This window comes from Anopheles marshallii, chromosome 3 (genome assembly GCF_943734725.1).
Source record: "Anopheles marshallii chromosome 3, idAnoMarsDA_429_01, whole genome shotgun sequence".
In the NCBI taxonomy this organism is placed as follows: domain Eukaryota; kingdom Metazoa; phylum Arthropoda; class Insecta; order Diptera; family Culicidae; genus Anopheles; species Anopheles marshallii.
The window spans coordinates 54117878-54138420 of record NC_071327.1 but is presented as its reverse complement, the minus strand read 5'-3'; the positions used below and the strand labels follow the sequence as shown (position 1 = coordinate 54138420).

Below are 20543 nucleotides of genomic sequence, written 5' to 3'. Positions count from 1 at the left end.
CAGCGAAATAGTTAAGCCTAAGTACAGTGTGTGTTTTTTTGTTTTTCGTTCGTTCTTAAAAGGAAAAAACTTTACAACATTTCATTTCTCGCTTTGGTGAACAGAAAACAGTTAAATTTTCATCATGCTGTTTGTCTATAGAACTATTACCCTGTTTGCTTCCAATAGTGAATGTTGTCTTAGATTTAAGTATCATTTTTCGAAATAGTTATAGGACAGTAAACTTTTCTGGTAAAGCAATAGAAGCCCTCAGCACACACACACACACATGCACCTGTATAGAGAAGCGTGGAAGAGAAGCGAGTGTGTTTTGTTGTTGTTTTACTTTTTGTACTGCCCAGCGACGGCCTGTACAAAATGGCGCTACAATGTGGCGTACTGAATGGTTTACACTTGCGGCAAACTGTTGTGACTGTTGTGAGCAATAGTGAAAGGTTTATTAGCGGTGTAATCTGTTGTTTGTTTTACGGGGTTTGTCGTGAAAAGCGAAAGAGTTAGAAGCAGTTTCCCCATCCTAACGTTGTTTGAAACGGGGAAGCGATGTTGAAGGAAGGACACTTACTTATACAGTGCTTAACATAACTATACATGCAAATGATTTTTTTTTATAATAAAGAATAAGGTTGAAGAGATGGATAAAAATGATTATTTGCCTCTCAAAAACTATCAACTTTTGATAATAACATAAAAAATGAAGTGACTGGAAAAAAGCAAAACTGTCTTAAGTTTCACGTCAACCTAACCAGTGTTTATATTAACTACATTTGGCTCGTTAAAGTTTAGTTTAAAACTCCTCTTTCCAAACATTTCATTCGAAAAATGGAATTCAAAGAATGTACGTCAAAAAAGTGGTTATGAGTTTGCTGCTCCCTGAGTGCGTAGAATGCCACTAATTTTGGTACCAACCTTACGAGATGGTTCTATAAAAACAACTATAAAACGGAAGGTAATATAAACAGACAGGTCGCGCTCACTAGGTTAGTCCGTCCCATCGGGAATATTTGTCCCATTTATCGAAGAAACCATCATTTGTCAAAAATCTAAGCAAGATTCATCAGAAAATGGCTGTCACTTAACTTCTATACATCAAAGTGAAATACCTCCTAATGACTTGTTCTGAAAATGATAATTATCATTTCATCTCTTACTTAAAGCTGCTCAGCCGCATATATTTAAAAGCCGTATATATTGTCATATAATCAAATTTGAGGATATCCTGAGAAGAAGCAGTTTATGTTTCTAATCAAAACTCTGGCCTGTGTCAATATATTTAGCTATTTGGCGTTTGAAAAACCATCTTTATTAATTGACGCTCTTGTTAAAAGGGATACGGGAGTGTGGTATTTTTAAAGACCCTGAAAAATCCTAGGGGAAATATATCTTCTGTGAAAATTTAAAGCCTGTCTTACAACAGGATCGTTCCTGTCCATTATCATTAAATTGATAGTTGACAGAAACCGCGGACCATAAACTTTGTGGCCTCTTAGAAGGTCGCTCCTTATCTCGAGGAAATACCCCTTTTTGACGTATAACAAAAGGCTCCAATTCAAAAGCATCTCACTATAATCTGTTTTAATCTGTTAATCTGAAAATATTTAAAGTACTTTATAACTTTGCATCCCTTCAACGTTGTCTTTTATTATCAAAAACACACAACGGACCGTATAGTTATGTTACGACCTGTACCGAAACAAGGCTACTAAGATGAAAATAAGCTGCAATCAAAAGGAAACAAACGCGCCTTTGCGGAACAAAAGAAAACTCCAGCAAAGTAGGCAACGGTAAGCACTTTAGAGGAAGCAAAAATGGCTCCCTTTTTGCATGAAAAGCTCTAAGCACGGCAACCAGCCGGCACATATGGCACCTTGTTTGGGGTGGGGCTATTGTTGCATTTGTCCTTTCTGGTTTTTTTGTTTATTGCAGTAAAAAGTTCAGTTTCGATTGTGGTGTTAGCTTCGGTTCGTTTTGTTTGATGTTTACACTTGGCCACTTTGCGTTTGTGTGTGGCTTTCCGTTCCTGATGTGTTGCTTACAATTTTGCTTTGCTGATTTTCTGACCTTTGCGTATCGCGTTAGGACGATGCCGTACGTGTTTCAGTGTGTGTATGAATGTGAACTGTTCACTTCTTTTCGTTTTACACCTGTACAAAATGTAACCGTACGTAACAAAATATATGTACAAAACATGTGTATATTTACTCAATTTGGTTGTTTTGCTCACTTTCCGCTTCGTGGTTTTCCTCCTTTTTTTGTTACGATTTGTTTTACTACACTTTTTAGATGTTTTTTTGTTTGTTTCAACTGAGTTTTTTCTTCATTATAATAGTTTTTGCTATCAGCTTTTGTGTTTGTTTGTCTACGCGCTTTGTGTGGCTTTGTTCGCTTGGTGTGTTGGTTTGGTTTTTATGTTTTGATTTTAATGGTGCACGTCACATTTTTTTTCCGTTTCGACTTTTGAATTGCACTCCCGGTTTTACTACTTTTTGTTTTGCTTTTGATTTATCACTCATTCTCTTTTGATAGTAGTTTTATTCGCTTCTCAGGTTCACTTCCACTACTTCTGTTTGATTAATGTTTCTTTTTTGTGTGTGTGTTACCTTTGCTATCCTTTCCACATCTGAATTCTTCCCTTGTGAACAACATGTATAACGAAGTGTTTGTTTGTTACGTTTACTTATTCTATTTTTTTTTTTCAATCGAGTACAATAACTACACATACATCTATTCAAGCACACGCTTGTGTGTGCAACTTGGGTTTGGGTGTGTGCGCTGGACGTTGTTGCTCTCGCGGTGCAATATATCGATACACCGTCATTTCACTCTATGGTTTTGGTTTGATGGTTTTTTTTTGTTTCATTGCCTTCTTTTTTTGCCATTCGTTTTTCATCTATTTCCACGCGCGGTACAGGAACGGCGCTTTTGAACACTGCAATCGTGATGTGAATGAATGTCCTCCCGGTTTTGTTTTTTTGTCTGTCTCCATACCATTAACCATTGCAACTCCGTTCCGATGCGTTCCTTTTGATCGAAACCAGTTGCTATCGGTCGACATGTTGCGCTTGTCTGCGATCGACTACAATTTTGTCACGTTTCACAGATTTTATGCGCTAAATGGTGTGCTGGTGGTAAAAACGGACACTCAAACACACACACATTCTGCGAGCGCTCTGGTTGAGGCTGGATGTCTCCGCATGCATGTCAGACGAACGGAAATTTGCCCGCGCTCCAGGACTCACCCTGAACTTTTTTTTGTGGTTCTCCTCTCGATCGATCTGCGGCACCCTGAGACGTTCCGATGGGGGGGTAACCGTGGAATGCAGCGTGTCGGTGTTGCTGGGAAGGGTGCCACACCCTTAGATGTACTTGCCCAGGTCGTCATGAAAATCGTGCAAATAGGCAATTAGCTGGGGGAACGATGGACGCTGCTTGTAGTCCGCGAGCCAGCAACAGGACATTACCGTGTAGCTGCCGGAAGATGAGAAAGCATTAGTGAATGGGGAAAAGAGAGCGGTACGGTACATGGTCGTTAGAATTCTTGCCGATCGATTTCTCGACGGGGTGAACAGGGTGTTGAAAATGAATGGGAAATGTTTTAAGTTTCAAAGCAATTTGCATAGCACCGCTACCCATAGGGGACGAACCGAACCGGAGGTAATGCAATTTAATAACGAAATGACATTTGGACGACGTTTTTTTTTCCTCGTACGTCTGTGTTCAATTGCTTCACTCTTTTTCGATGCTTCTTTATTTTAGTTTCCTGTGCGGCACTAATTTATTCAGGTGTTGCATAGCCGCGCGTTCAATGAGAATGAGTGCGCTCACGTTTAACAAAATTAAAGGATGAAATCCGTGAACGAAAGAGGGAAAGCAAAATGGCGAATGCTGACATTCAATTAATGAAGCGCTTTGTATAGCTGTTGGTGGAAACAGCTGCGTCAAAATGGTGGACGTTTTAACAATGTGAGAGATAATTTGGTTTGCGCTGGTGAAGAAAACAGTTGGTTGGATATGTTCATTGACTAGTGTACCATTGGATTAAAATGTTTTGACATGATTTTAATTATATGAAAGTAGTAGAGAAAAGTTAGAAATAAAAATGTTAACATTCAACTTTATTTTAGCATTGATGTTTTGAAAATATCAACTAACTGGAGAAAACCTAAGAACATTAACTCTGCCATAAGGAAATCTAGAAAAGTAAAGTAAAAAGTAATACTTTAACTAACAAAAAAAAATGCATTTACAGTTAAATTATAATTGAAAAGGAAGCAATAAAATAAATAAAAATGTAAAAAGATTTAACATAAAACATTATCATAAGATAAAATGTAAAACATGTATGAAACAGATTATTGTAGATCAGAAATGAACGAAAATAAAAAAGAAAGATAAGTGCAAACACTGGAACTAATAGATTTTATGCGAAGGCAACTCGTTACATTGTCATGTGGATTTTAGTCATTTGTGTCTGGTTTGTTCAGCAATTTGAATAAATCCTTGTAGAATAGAAACATTTTAGTTTAAGTTGTTTTAACAAAAAAAAAAATTCAACAAAAATGTATCACAAATGCTGGATTTGGACTGATTTCATGCACAAGAATGCCTATTCATGAGATTTAACAATACAAGTACGAATCAAGAGTTAATGGTAAAAGAGAGGGTTTTCTAATTAAAAAAGGCCAAAAACCATTCATAAAAGGATAAAAAAGTTTGGGTAGATTTAGCTTTTATTTACATTGCATTCCATTGAAAGGTTAAACTTAAAAATCCTCAACTTCAATTGTTGTTCATTAATTTCTTTTCATATTCTTGAATATGTATACTTTCTCATGAAAATACACTCAAGTATCTAGTTCAAGTTTTGTTACATTCAAATTATCATATCAACCTTTATCAGAACATTTAATTGTTTATACATTAAAAATGAATGTGGTCATGTACCCTAGCAAGAAAATGTCTCAATATCAAGGTTAATAGTGACCTTAATTAAGTTATGGATAGATAATAATAATATTTAGCCAAGTAGTGAAAATACGTTAAATATTTCAAACCGGAATGTTATTACTGTAACAAAAGCTATTTACATTTAATACTTAACCTATCGAAGATCATTCTTATTTAATTATGGTTGGTGGTCATAATAAAAACAGAGATCTTATCACGATAGTTAAAATATGCTGAAAATAACAATATACAATAGGGAGAATAAAACACTCCGGACGGATATTTAATATCAAAATTAGATACGGCGATTCGTCGATTACACACCACCAAGATTGGACAATTTTATGCGTCATTCAACGACTAGCAACCGGCAATTCAATGGACTGTATCGTTGGTAGACTGTTGGATTTAAGGAGAAGCGACAAGATTTATTAAACCAGACAGTGGAATATGTTCCGCGGTTCCAGTAAAACAGAGCTTCCAGCCGCCCCATGGAAGGCGCGAACCGCAACCATAATACGACGATAATTGAATTAATAAATCTAAAGTGATTAATTTGTCTTTCAATTAGCTCGCCGGCAGTTGTCGTTGTTCTGCGTGTGGGGCGCATGTTGAGCGTGAACAACAAACTAGAGAATAGTTTTTGAGTTTTGTTTCTGTAGAGATGAATTTATACATCTCAATTACTTGGCCACGAACGTTATAATCAAAGAATGGAGGCGGTTGTCGTCTACACAAATCTTCGCCGGCAAGCTCAATTGACTTGAAATGATCTACAGGACGACAAACAAGCGATGGGATGGGGCCCGAAGCAGCCTCGACTTTGACTAGCCATTTGTTTGTTTTGTCTGTTGTGTGGATGTTTCTCGTCCGCAACACAAAACAACGACAATCAGCAAAAACCACGTCCACCAAAGTGTCCACCCACTTGATATTTGCTGCTCATTTTTCTTCGATTCTTCGACCCGAGGCAAAAAGGGCAGATTATAATTTGAACACCATTTGGCTTATCCTTTCTTGGCGGCATCCTTCACTAATGCTCCACTTGGAGGCAAACGGTGTCCTCCCGAAAATATGGCGCAAGTAAGTGCTTAGGCATTCATTATTCAGTTGACTCTGCTTTGCATAAAGCTGTAAACAATGGTCAAGTGGCTTGAGTGACTCCCTTCCAGTGAGGGAGACGCAATACGAGTACCGGAAACGGTCCCGTCCCTTACCCCAAACGAAGACAAAAAAGGATTACACAGCATTTTTTCTGGCATGTTCTCTATTCGCTTACCGCTCTCCAGTTGGCATTGTTTTGCGCTATGCTGGACAAGCTTCTGCTGGCGTGAAGCATCTGCAACGTTCTATCACTTGCGAACATGGAACATGCACAATCAAAGCACCACAAAGAAACGCGTTGGAAAGGAAAGCGATGGACATACGGTGGGGCGAATTATTGCAGCTTAAACTTTTGTTAATTTTATGCTACATATTTGTGCACAATGGCACCAGCGGGCAAGGCTTAAGTGCGGAACAACATTAGCATTACAATGGGACGATGTAAGGAGTGCTCCGGTATATACAAGAGCAAATTGAGTGCGAGACCACAGTTATGATCAGTGTGCTTGGGGTGGCATCCGTATTTGGTTTGCCAAAATGGATGAGATGTTCCATTTTTCGAATGTTGACTTTTATCATAATTACTGCAATGCAAAATGTTAGTAAATGGTAGATATTTAAATAAAGATACTTTTATGGGTAATATTCATTCGTAATGATAATCAAAATTGAGTGTATAAGTGAGGAACGATTTTCACTGGAAAACGAAGATAATATTTACCAATAAAGTGAATATTTTCAATAACAAAGAGGTAAACATTATAAAAAAATGACTCCAAAAAGTAATTTAATTAATCAAAATTCTTCTTGACGTCATGCCTACTAGGCCTAGTTCTACTAGACATATGACATGGGATTTCGTACCGCTTCTCTCGTGTGACGGTCGACGCCGCTACCAATAAACACCCGGGCCCAACTAATCGATTTTCGATCGATTTTCAGGATCGAACGATCTAATTAAACATTCCACTCAAAAATCACTTCATAATAAGCAATAAAAAAGTGCGAAGCTAATATTTCAATAACATGCATTTAAGAGAAAACAAGCATCGAATAGTTAAAACATCGGTTGCTCCTCACTACGGGAATGGTTTAAAAAATAACGAGCAAGCAGTTCTCACCAGGCTTAGGATTGGTCATTCACGAATCACACACGGCTATCGAATAACAAAAACAGATCCTATAAAATGTACCTACTGTAATAACATAATAACAATTAGGCATTCTGCTAGGATAGACTGTGAAGGCTACAATGAAGAAAGACTAATGCACAAAATAGAGAATAATATCGATGACATCTTATGACATAAAGTAGAAAAAGAACGAAATGTTTTGCTATTCTTAAAAACTATTAATTTGTACAAAGAAATATAATTAAGGTAACGATTGTACCAATCTAATCTCAAACGTAATATACGTAAAGTAAAGAGGCACATGTCAGCCAGAAGGTCCAAAGCCATTGAGGCTTTAAAATGAATAAAAAAAAATAACATGCATGTTTCGTGTGTTCTCTACTGAACTTTGTAGAATCACTCAAGTGATAGTGCATTCGATTTACTCAAAATTTTAAAAATTTTCAAAATAAAGGAGAGATTTTATTTTCATTACTTCACTATTTTCAACGGGTAAAATAACTCTTTAGCTTTTGGCTCGTTGTACTGTTTTGTAATCAAGCAATACATTATCACAAATAACTTTTTTACTTTTAGTACATTGGGCAGTAAATGAACTAACGTAGGAAGTGTTTTGCGACTGTTTAACGAAATTCCAAACAACGGCGTCTTAAATAAGAAAATAGAAAAGATTTTGACATAATTTAGTGCAGCATTAAGTTGAGCTGTTTTTTAAGAACGGCCAGATTTAACTAAATGATTGGGCCAATTCATATTTTCATCAAGGGTTTTTGAGACATAAATTGAATATGAACACAAGCTTTCCAAAAGGAAATCAACCAAAATAAAGATTTTATCAGTTATAAATCTGGATTTTTTCGAAATAGTTATGAACATGAGGGATACATTTTTAGTTTGTAAGACTTTATAATTTTATAATTTTGTAAGACTATAAATAAAAAACCTTTTTCCTAAAACATTTAATAATTGATGAAGTTATACACACAAATTGTTGTACCTCAACAAAATAAAAAGAAAGCGTCGAGCAAATTTAAAGCATTTAAAGTTTGCTAATTTTTTTTTGTACTCATGAAACAGAATACTACTTGAATGCTCCACATTTCATATGTTACAAGTCTAAATATGAAAAAAAAATCTCATTAGCCCACAAAAATACTCTCTAGTGTAATAAATAAAGGCCTCCCAAATGTAACTGCTTGAAATAAAAAGCTTTGTTAGGTAAAGTTTCTCGAAACACTGAAACTATTGTTTGCAAACGTAACCTAACGTTGAATGACCAACAAATCAGCCAGCTGTAAACAAAGTGCAATAAAAGCTACACGAAAACCACCATCCACATAAACTCCAAGTACATCCTAAATTAGTTAAAAACAACAACAAAAAAGTATAAAATCGCTCCCAACTTCACCGCCAATAAATCAAAGCGCAAAAACACATCAAACCACGGCAAAATATCGAGCTCATTCCGAGCTTCCACCCACCCATCCCCAACCCAACGAAATGCATCCATTGCCCAATGGTGTAAGCTGTCGTAAAGTGAGGTTCATTCGCTGGCAGAAAAAAGCAAACTTTTCCCTTTTTTAGTTTATGCTTCACTTCAGCCCATTTGCGTAGCGCACGCGACACAGCTCGTAGCTTTTATTATTTGTGCACTTTATGATCCCGCCCCGGAAGCGGGCGACACTTTTTCGCCCATACACTCTTGGTGGAAACTTTTCCCTTTTAGCGTTTGTGTTGGAATGTCCTTCCCGTTTTTTTCACGTCGCTTGTTTGAAGATACAAAAATCCGGACGAATGGTGTAGTTTTTCTTCTTGGCACGATGCGCTATCGGAAGGAAATAAAGATTGGAACCGTTACACCGCCACGGCACGGATCTCTCACGTCCGCCTTACGGGGCGGACGGGTGTCGAATTCCGAGCGTGCTGTGTAGCGCGTTTGTGTTTTCGCGTTTGTTTATGTGTTTGTCCGTGGTGTCTTTATTTAAAAAAGTTGAATTATTCAACTCCATTAGCCTGCAGTGCACGCGCACGGTCCCACAGCATAGGACAGTAGGATTTATGCTTCCTGCAACGATTTTCGTAGCCAATGTTGCGCTGTTGTCGCGACATGATCGTTGGGAAGGTTGTAATAGAGTCGAGGCTTTAGGGACGACACTTACAGCAGACGACTGCTGTCGGCCGTAGTTTGGTGCTTGCGTTCCACTTAATGGCGTTTTATTTTGCATGAACGGTGCCGGTTGTTGTTTTACATTTCGCATTTACTGATGATGAGGCGTCGGTTGCCGAAGCTGGTGTATCTAAATACACCACCAAAAAGGCACCAGCGGCAGCAGCGGTTTTCGGCCGTCATGATCGTAGTCCCGCTGCATGGGAAAAAACACTGTTCCAAGATGGCATTCACACGCGCATCACCAATAATGGGGCGAAGCTGTGTGGAATAAATGAGCATTAAATTCCGGTCGGTGTTGGGATGGGTTCGGTACATTTTCTCTACACCGTTCGCCTCCAACTAGCTAGCGCGATAATAGTGAAATGCCCGGAAGATAAGAGTGTAAGACCGAGCGCAGTGCGCGATCCGAGCAAGATGCGTTGCATCGCGATAGAACAAAACCATCCGCCGATAATGGTCTGGGAAGTAGTGCAGTTGTGTGTTTGATGGAGGAAGGAAGGCGAACGGGGGATGCAACGTTGTTTTGACAGCAGCAACCGAGCCGAGAATGCAGTCGTTTGGTTTAAGTACCCGTGCCCGTTCCGGTAACTGGCGAGGCGTAACGGTATGTAAATGATTTTTTGTAATGCAAAATAAAAAGTTTATTTCTACTGGAATGAGATGGGATGTTTGCGAGCGACAACAAACGGGCTAAATGCCTACGGGGGAGTTGAAATAATAATAACGCGAAAAGGACACATCCTTGGGGTTGTTTTGGGCTAACCAACACTAACAACTGTGAGGGTAATGCTAGAAGTTATTGAAACGAACAGAATCTTCATTCAAAACAAATATTATCGTTGATGACAATAATAGTTGAAACTCAAGTCAGCTGTGACCTATAAGATATAACGGGAGCGGTGAAAACTTATAAGATATTCTTCCTAATATCATAAGTTCGACTTGTCCAATTAGTAGAAGTAATAGGAGGACACTATCAGAGACGTTGTCCAAATGGGAAATCCAACACTTATACGATCTTTACCATAAGTTGAATGCTATGGAAGATAACGGCTACACATCTACTATATCTTCATTGATTTCAAGGACTCAAACGATAATATAGCACAAAAGAGTTCCTTTTGGAATACCGCTAAAATTTGTATCAGATCTAATCAGATCAGTTGATCTTACAGATAGAGTCAAGAACTCTCAGAACTCCGATTTTTCGACGCCTTGTTTGGGATTCCTTAAGGAAGTGTGCTTAGTACGCTTTTGTTTTCTTTGTTTGTTAATGACTGTGTAAATGTGCTCCTTCCTGTAGGTTGCTTGTTATATGCTGACGATTTAAACGTTTTTACTCCAGTTTCTGCACCTACTGTTGTTTCTACCTACAACATGTCTTAAATAATATCTATCTCCGGTGCCATTCCATTGGTTTGGTTCTATGTCACAATAAATGTCATGTCGTCTTGTTTGGACGTACTTCAAAATGAATCCTTTGTAACTACTCTTTGTGCGATACACAATTAAGTAGAGTAACGTCTATTCGTGGCCTAAGAGTCTTGTTGGACGAGAGATTGTCGTTTCACGACCATGTGGACAACATGGCAAACAGATCACCCGAGATCCGCGATCCTCAATGTCTTAAGTCATTATATTGCTGCTGGGTCCGCTCGATATTGGAATATGCTTCTGTGATCTGGTCGGCAGTTAGTCGGACAGCGATGGAAAGGATAGCAAGCTTCCTATCCGGGTATTCGAATTCAGCTCCCTCCTATACCCATCGTTGTCTCCTACTTGGCTAGGAGCAGTTGAGCACTCGTTTCTCCCAGTCTCAAACTTATATCATAGCTTGTCTTCTCTCCCATGATCTCGATGCTCCGATCCTTCTATCCCTCTATATGTGCATTCGCCATTTAACGACTAATAAAATCTGGTCAATTTGAACGTCTCTGTCTCCCATTTCCGTTTCGTCCGTTCCGTCTTCGTGATTCCTCTTCCCAATCCTTTCCTATGTTTGAGTAATTTTTTGTTAACCCCATTCAGGAGAGAAAATAAACTAATAATAATAATAATAATCCTTACCAGACATACAAAAATGACCAATGTGATTTTGCCAGGTAATGGAGGATGGACAAGTCACAAATCCTGTAGCCAACTTCAAGGAACCGTACCAAGGAGGTATGTTAGTCTATATTCGACCATAGCGCTAAAGCTATCCGTGTGTCGTCTATAAGTAAATCCGTATCCTGCCATGCGCTGATAACAACGACATCATTGTTCTACAATTCTCGTACGGAGCAGATGTTCCGTGAGAATGAAGTCGAAAATCTCTGATAATAGATTTATAACACTAACTTGGCATTCCATTGCATTGATGGTGACACCACCAACGTCCCTCCTATCAAATCCTGAGCTATACAGTGATGATGCACAGACTTTTTGAAGTTAATCAAAACATCATCTGTGTAGGGTCAAAGAACAGAACTGATTGATGTTAAAATGCACACTAGGGTCCTGTCACTTTGATCAAACAAGGCTCTATACAGAACCTACATAGTGATCGCATGTACTTCTTAGATAAGGACGTTGTTCAAAACTACCGGAAATCTGATAGACACGTTAGAGAAGATAACAGTTTGATGAATTGTTGGCCCCGTTTGTGTGGTAAGACAATATCTGGAAAGTTTTTTATGTCCCTTATACGAGGTTATAGATGTCCACATGGATAGAGGAGACGTATTAGGCCAAAATTGAAATGGATAACTGGAAAGTTAATCCTGTACTGGTTCAGATTTTGTACTGGGTCAGTCGAGTGAAACTAGCGTCGTCACCAAATACACCACCCGTTTATTGATTTATTAAGTTTGATTAAATTCTGCACTACCATAAGTACGCTATGATTAAACTCGTTTGATTCGGGATCGAATAGAGATTATTTTGATTGAATTGTTAGTGAGTTTTAGTGAGTGAGTAATAGTGAGTTAATGGAGTTAAAAAGTGTTCGATTCCATTTTTTTATCAGGTTTGTAAATCAGACAAGCAGTCAAACATATTGATTTAAAATTTACTGGCATCACAATAAGGTCAGACGAACTGCGATCAGTAAAAAGGTGACAGTGAACAGCCAACTGTGAATTAAAAAATCATTTAACCTTTGCACGATTAAACGATTAAACCTCTGTGCGATTTCTTTCGACTTCCATTTGGTCGGTGTTGCATTCTGCATGCGGTCTTTACCATGAGCAATTGTTTATTTACTCATAGAAATAAAACGATTACCACTATCATGCGCTTGGTGAAACTGATGTTGCTTACTAGCTTCAAATTTTGCTCAGCTGGTCGTAGCAATTACTAGCAACGCCAGAGGTAATTTTATTCATAAACACCTCGAGGGCTCTTCTGCCGTTTGTGCTTTCGCTGTTTGTGTGAACCATCTTTACGATCGTGGTATGGTACGGTTTTATGGAGGTGACATAAACTGCAACTTTACAACCGTTACGGTGAGTACAATCGTGGAATATTTCGTTAGAGATGTGTCTGACGCTTTGGCCGTTTACCATTTCCCCCTCGTTTGATCGCCTTCCACCGCCACACATGGACACGTGTCCAATGGGCTTAGATGGAGTAAAAATCAGCAGTATGCATCTCGCTGGTAGATGATCTTTTCGCTAGTGTTTAACGACAGCAATTTGATAATTTTTTTTTTTCGTTACATCCCGTGCATTGTTTCTCGCAAAGTAATTTCTTCGTAAATTGCCTGTGGCGTAAAAGCATGCCTTCCGAACCGAGTGTACAGCCCACTCCACATGTAAAAGATGCGCATCCGTTTTGCACACCGGAAGCTGCACGATTATCACAGGCTCATGTAGGTGAATCAAATCATGTTGGCACACCAAAATGAAACAGGAAAAAAAAACGTGCCAATTTTCTATACATGCTGGGTTGGCCAAATATGAACCAGCAAAGCGGATGTGCGAAGCGATTCTAACGCGATGATGAAGGATAAACATTTTACGATGTGTTGTTAGCGATTTTATTAGGGCTGCAACATGGCGGCGCCAAATTGATGGTTTCGCTGGGTGTTTTTTTTTTTTGCTTCTACTGCACAGAATACACAGAGTAGCGGAATTAATTTTCGCATTCTGCTGATGAGCAAATTCCGGTGAATCGTTCGTTTAGACATGGTATTGAATTTTTACGACCGAAAACCATCCGGACGTGACGTATAACTTATAACGGCGTAGTATATAATTTAGAAATCGTGCGGGAAGTGGTTCGAGTAATATGTAGATAATTAGAGATCAGTTTTAAAGCGTTTTTTTAACCATAATTGAAAAAAAGTAATAGTAATAACACAACATATTAAAAGCCGGAAAAGATGGTTTCGTTTCCACATTGCTTCTCTCTTCAGACGCACAGCATCACAATACAATTTAGCATAGATTTGCAATACTTCTCATACGATAATTTCAGTTTTTCTTCACTGGTGGTATAGTTGAATATGTGAAGCTTTTAGGATCAAGTAACAATACAATTTTGTCAAGAAGTAATCAGTAAATTCAAAAAAAGATATTGATCATAAAAAAAGATAAAAAATAATTTATTTAAAATTTGTTACTAATGAAAAAGCTTGTATTCACATATAGTTAAAAAAAAACTAAAACAAAAGAAGCAAATGGAAATATGCTAAGCATAAAAAAAAACTAACTCATCGAAAACAAGCATTGAAATTCCAAACAACAAACGAATCATACTGAAAATATAAAAACTTTATGTAGGTAAGTAAAACAATTGTAAAAAAATTAAAAACTACAAAAGAAAACGAAGAACTGAATGTAAGGACCACAAATAAATAAATGCTATTCGAATATATTAAAAAAATAGACTATTGGCCGTCGTAATTGAAAATTAAAAAACAAAATTAAAAAAAAATAAAATACAATATTAAACACATCAATATATCAAATCAATAATTAAGCAAATTACATCCCCTAAATAAGAAAGAATACAGGAAAAAATCAGAAAACATACAAACATGAGAGAAACGTAAGAAAAGATTAGTAACTGAATTGGTTTGAACCAAACTAGTAAACAAATGTTGATAACAAACGTGTGAAAAGTATTGCAAAATTGCTTAATGCCTAATTTAGTGGAAAAAATCGTCATCAAATCGTATTGAGGTAGGTCATTCATATAATCTGCTTCAATATTATCATAAATGTAATCAAAGCAATTCCGTTCTACCCATCCTTCTCCCCCCAAAAATGGGAACCGAAATCGTGCAATCGACGCAAAAAATAAAACAGGGATTAAGAAGAAAAGGTACTACTCACAATTCATCCGGACAGTTGACCGGTTGTGCTAACCGATAGCCATCCCGTAGGTAAGCCGATAATTCGAAACAGTCCACCTCCTGCAAAGAAATAACAAGACAAAATCACACGTAAAGTACGCAGTAACACAGCGCATTAAGCGTAATCCATTGCATTGCCACTATTAAAACGAGCAACGGGAGCAGTAGACGGTCGATTCGATCGAAAACCCCAGCCAACCAGTGCGACACTATGGAACGCGTTTGACTGTCAGGCTGGACCAAATCGGGGGAAGAGTTGGTCGCTGTAACATTAAGGGACAATCCATCCATAACCGGGATGCGTTAAGTGAGTGTGAAAAGCAAATAAAACTCTCGTAAGAGTCTTACCAAAAGCGGACAACGAAAAAAGGGGCGAAAAAGGGGTGAACATTACGGTGGAACGGTGAAGAGCAAATGGTGGAACAGGCAGGGAGGGTGTAGAAAAGGGATCAAAGACAATGAAATAATTTAGTCCCGAGTCCGGGGGCCGGCAAATGGCGGAACAGGGCATCTAATATCACGCCGAGGCAGAAGAAGAAATAACTCGGACAGAGAGAGAGAGAGAGAGAAAAAAAAACACAACAGTGCGTCACATTTGCTTTTGCCGGGTTCAATAGGGCGCATCCGTTTCCTTTCCGTTCCGTGCTGATGATCAAAGCAAGGAGTGACCATACCGAGGGAGGGAGGTTTAGTGCGAGGCAAGCGGGATGTTTCGCAATTATGCTTGCTGCCCAGGACGGGAAAGGCCCAATGGTGGTTGGGAAAACACGGAACTCATAAGAGAAACACCCGAAGGATGCTCATAATGGCTCACAAATAGCGCCGGCATTGGATGCAGACAGGGTAACATTATTGCCTGGCCTAAATATTTTTGGCAAGGCGAGTTTTTTGCCTAGGGTGGAAATAGACGTAGCGAGAGGAAATTGATAGAAAAAAGGGAAATGGTACAAATTCTTTCATGTAATGAGCTGCGTAATGTAAGGAATTGTTTCACGGAATCGGGAATCGGGAGGGTACAGCAGCGGGAAGGAAGTTTGCTCTATTGTGTGTTTTTGTTTGAAAATTTTTGTTTTTCTCCAATGTTTTTCCTGTAGATGCACGTAGAAAAAGCAAAGGAGAAGGGCAGCAAAAAAATAATAAAACTCCCGAAGGCTATTACCGCAACATCTGCGGAAACTGTGGGGAATGGGGAAATGATATTGTTGCTAAGGCTTTCGAGAGGGCCAGTAAATAAAATGAGCAGTATATAAGGCATCCCTTTCACGTCAACCCTGCCGGGAACGCGAGTCCCGAGCATCCCCGGGAAATCGTCCCAGATGCACATGAAGAATTGAAAACGATTAGTCGAATTTATGAGCGTCTCGTCTCGGCAAGGACACAATGCAATCACGATGTTGCCAGCGATGGAAACGGCGCCAATGATTATGATTATTGTTGCGCTTAAAGTGTTATTACCTCGCCCGGGTCGTTTCGACCAGCGTCCTTACAGCCTGCGGAACTTGAGAGGAGGAAATCTCGAGAGAAAATCGCCACGGAAGGCCAAACAGAAGGACGCTGCAGGGATATTGTGGCAAAAATGGTGTGGCCATGTCCGTCGAAACCGCGGAAAGAATCAATTTAATTAATTGACTGTTATTTATTATTAATTTATAATCAATGTAATGGTTACATGCGCGCTCGTCGGCTTCTAATGTCCTTGTGGATGTTAGAGCGAAAATCCTTATCCGTAGGCTGTAACAGTGAACTCACACACGTACGCATGATGGTGCTCCACAAAACACAGCTGTGTGTGTGTGTGTGTGTGGTGCTGATGGAATTGAAAATGAAACTGACGATAGGCGACCCGGGGCCGGCTTTTGGAACCTCCCTTGGTACATCCCCCAGGGGAAATTTATCGTCCGATCCAGACCGGCACACTGTTTACTTTATCCAATATTTCCGAACATCTCGATCGGTCGCTTTTCGGGCGTCCCGTGTGTGTGTCTCGAGTGCGGTCAGTGTTGTTTTTTCTCCTCCACTTCCTTTCCACGAATGGTCCTTTGCATGTGGCGATGCGGGCTCCACCAAAATTACGGCCCACATCGACCGGTCGTGGCGCGTACCGATCGGAAATAGGTCATTCGCCCATTATCACTAATGGGGCGAACTTGAAGGGTGTCACGGGACAACTGAACCTCTCTCACCGCGTCCCGGTTCCGGTGCCACTGGCTGGGCGCTGTGTGTTTGTAAGTGACGAAATCATAAATAAACAGACAAGCCTGCACAACCATTAGTGTCACTGTTTGGACGGTTTGGTATAGGACCCACTCGTGTGCAGCAGCACTCTCGAAGCGAGTAAATATAATATTTTAATGCGCCGACCGACCGGTGTGTGATTGTGATTGATGTAATGTTTGCTGTATACGCGCAGAAGTGGTCATCCACCCTATCGGGTACTTACCTCGAACGGCATCGCGGCTAGCGTTGCCAGCTCCCAGAGCAGCACCCCCAAGCTCCAGATGTCGCTGGATGCGGTGAAGAACTTCTTCTCGAGCGTTTCCAGTGCCATCCATTTGACGGGCCGGTTCTCGTTGTCCCCTAGACAGTGGTAGTCGCTCGGGAAGACGTCACGCGACAGAGCATTATCACAAACACGAACGTTCAGCTCCACGTCTAGGCTGTTGTGGGGTGAGAGGTTTGGCGCAGTTTATGAAAAGGGAGGAAAAGACGGAAAATGGATCAGATTTTTTTTACTGTGGCAGCTCCTTGCCGGTATCCTGACGCTTACTGATACTCCCAGCGGAGCCATTTTGTGGATGAATTGTGGTTTCTTGTTAGTGCGTATTGTTACGAATTTATGACATAGTAACGTGCTATTATCTGCATGCAAATGGGCGAAAGGTGAGCAATAGGAATCGTTTTAAAGTGGACTTAAAATTAAAAGCACTTTTAAACTGTTTCATTTGTATAATAAATGCTGTTTATAAAGATTTTATGAATTATTCTTTTAGCGAATACATCCCTGTTGATGTACAACTGCAATTTTTCCCAACAAAACACTTTGTGCTTGAACTTGAATTTGAACCAGAGCACGTTCCATACCGGAAATGTTTCCTGTAGTGAAGAGAAAAATCGTTCCCATGTGGGATTCGATCCGATGGATCCTTCGAATTCGATCCGAATCCCTCTTCGACTTAAAAAAGGGAATTGGCAAGATAGAAATGTATGTATTAAAGTATAGTATAAATATGAATCCATCGCAGAGAAGAGAAAAAGGAGAGAATTCATATATTGTAGATTGATATTTCTTCAACGAGGTATAAAGTCTTCAAAAAAGTTCCTAAACCTCACTTTAAAAGATGAAGAAACTATTTTTAATGTAAACATGTGTTGATCAAATTTATATTAAAACAGATATATGTATATTACAGCTTAATAAATGCTGACATATACCGAATAATTGCATTTTCCAACAATATGAATCGCAATTCGAGGTTCCATCCATGACATATCCGGATTCAGGAAGCATGTGCATGTGGATGCTTACATTGGATTCCAATCTCGGACTCCCGTCATTACTCTTGATTCGGATTCCAATTCCAAAATCGGACTTCGGATCTAGACGATCCTAGATTTCAGATTAAATCTGGATTGATCCGGTGAAGGATCAAACCCCGGAATCCGATCCGGATTCCTTTAACCAACATCAATTTCCAGGGCCGCCCACGTCACCCAAAAAATGGATGACGTTCTTGTATACTTACTATCAAACATTCGTTTGCAAGTTTGTAATAAAAATAAATAATTTTGACGTTTTTGTTTCTCAATGGAATGATGAATAAGTGCTTGTCATTTCTTTGACTCTTATTGCGATAATTGGTGCTAGAGAGTAGATTTTGCAATAAACAATATTTAATAATCATTTTATGGAAGATTTCTAATTAGATTATCACCAGCACCATCAAACGTTCTTAGACACCAACGATACCTACCCACAGGCACTAAACCGTGCCTTTAAAGCGCTCGGGTCTAGCAAAAATGGGAAGCAGGGAAATAAAAATCCCGCCCCAAAGAGATTTCACAAAAAACGTTGTTGTGTTGTTTTGGGACCAGCCCGTTTTGTGCCCGTTGGCTAGCATTTTGATTCCCGCTGCTTCCCGTCAGTTACAGATGATGTGATGTTTATGTGACTCTTTTCGACCGCCTTTTCGCCCCACCTCCCCCCAACACACACTTACACACAGTTCCTGGTCGCGATGTCCTTGTGCAGTACACCGAGCGAGTGTAGGTGCGAGATGCCACGGGCTACTTGCAGACCGAACTCCACCAGCTGTCGGGTGCTGAGCTGCGAATTTTGTATTCCGATCTCCCGGCAGCTTTGCAGGTATCTGGAAATGGAACAGGGACGGGTGGTGCACGTCGGTCAGTGGATGATGGTAGATTGGCAGAAGATTGGTTTTAAATTTATGGTGATTTGCTTTTGAGGTTTTGAGTGCGTGCAAATGGAAGAGGGAGCGCGATAATCCAACACTCTCCCCGCGAGAGCGAGAGGGGCCCAAAAGTTTCTGAGGTTAAATATTGACAAAGAAAAATTGAGAAGTACACCGAGCTTTATCATCATACAACTGGAGGCATATGTTTTGGGTTAGAAGGAAACGTTTTCGGTGTTTTTGTTTTGGTTATATGTAAAGCAATGTGAGGGTACATGTTCAGCGGTGAACGATACATTTCATGATACGTTTTTCCACTATTCATATGTTCAATAATCACTCAGAACAAACGTTGAAGTTGGGTAAGGAAGGCTCATTGAGAAAAGAGGCCTTTTTTCGCCGACCCTTAGACATGTCCTTTGAAAGGATTCATATCAAAAGATTCGTCGTGGACTGGAGAGGGTACTATCAGGCTCGATTATTTTTCAGCTTTCTTCTCGCAAACGAAAGCATCTTTCCATCGATAGCTAGAGCAAGTGAGGGAAAAAACAAAGCCTAAATCGAAACGTATTATGTTAACCGTACATTGCCACCGGGTAGCATTACATTATGCTGCGGCATGAAAGAAGGGCCTGTACAAAACAGGGTGAGAAAAACGAAATTCTACGAAAAGTGGATGGAACACACATCGACTCGTAGAAAAGGCAGCAGCAAGATTCCATTCACCGTTTGCGCTCTTTTTATCCCCAAACCTAGCTCTTTTGGCACTTTGATTTTTTCCACGCCAAGGCATGGTTAGCTTGCTAATGTCTATTTGATAAATGTAGCCCCGTTCAATCGGGTCGCCAGCAGCATAAGAAAACATGGCAAAAAAGGTGAAAAGCAGCGGACGGCGCAAAGGAAAGCCACCATTTCATCCCCTACGAAAGGATGGCCTGTCTGCGAGGGATTGTATAAAAAAACAGCAACACTTTTGGGCCGAAAGTGAATACATTTCCACGGTGGGAAAAATTGCCGATGGAAAAGGCTGAATATTGGGTGACATTTTGTTTGTCGCATTTCATCGCGACTGTCACGGAGGAAAACCGAAACCTTTTCCCCGTGTAAGCGGGTTTTTATTTAACCATCGTACGGCACATTTGGTTCTGGTTTTTTGGACACTGTCTTGGGTGACTTTACGTACGTTTGCGAGGTTTGGGGTTGGGTGTGTGGGAATCTTGTCTGAAAACGAGCCCAACAAACAAGAACACAACACACTGCCGTGTAATGTTTATTCAGGAAACTGATGCAAGTCGGTGTGTTTTGTGTTGTTGGGGTGGTCGTTGTCGCTTAAAATCCACCGTTGTTTTGGTACAACGCGGTATTCGGTGTTGTTTCTTCGTCCAAAAGTCTTCCATGTACCGCACATCAAGCAGTATCCCGGACACGCAAACAAAAGAAAAATA

General features: G+C 39.7%; 1 protein-coding gene across 1 annotated transcript in view; it reads right to left on the bottom strand.

The window, feature by feature from the left end:
- Nucleotides 1-3353: 3353 nt before the first annotated feature.
- The window catches only part of LOC128711885 (tyrosine-protein kinase Dnt), a 52928-nt gene continuing 35738 nt past the window's right edge, over nt 3354-20543 (bottom strand). The window contains exons 9-12 of the mRNA XM_053806772.1: nt 18907-19056; nt 17130-17346; nt 14670-14749; nt 3354-3465 (exon numbers count right to left, since the gene is read on the bottom strand). Coding sequence (XP_053662747.1) covers nt 3354-3465; nt 14670-14749; nt 17130-17346; nt 18907-19056 — 559 coding nt within the window. The remainder of the gene's footprint in view (nt 3466-14669; nt 14750-17129; nt 17347-18906; nt 19057-20543) is intronic.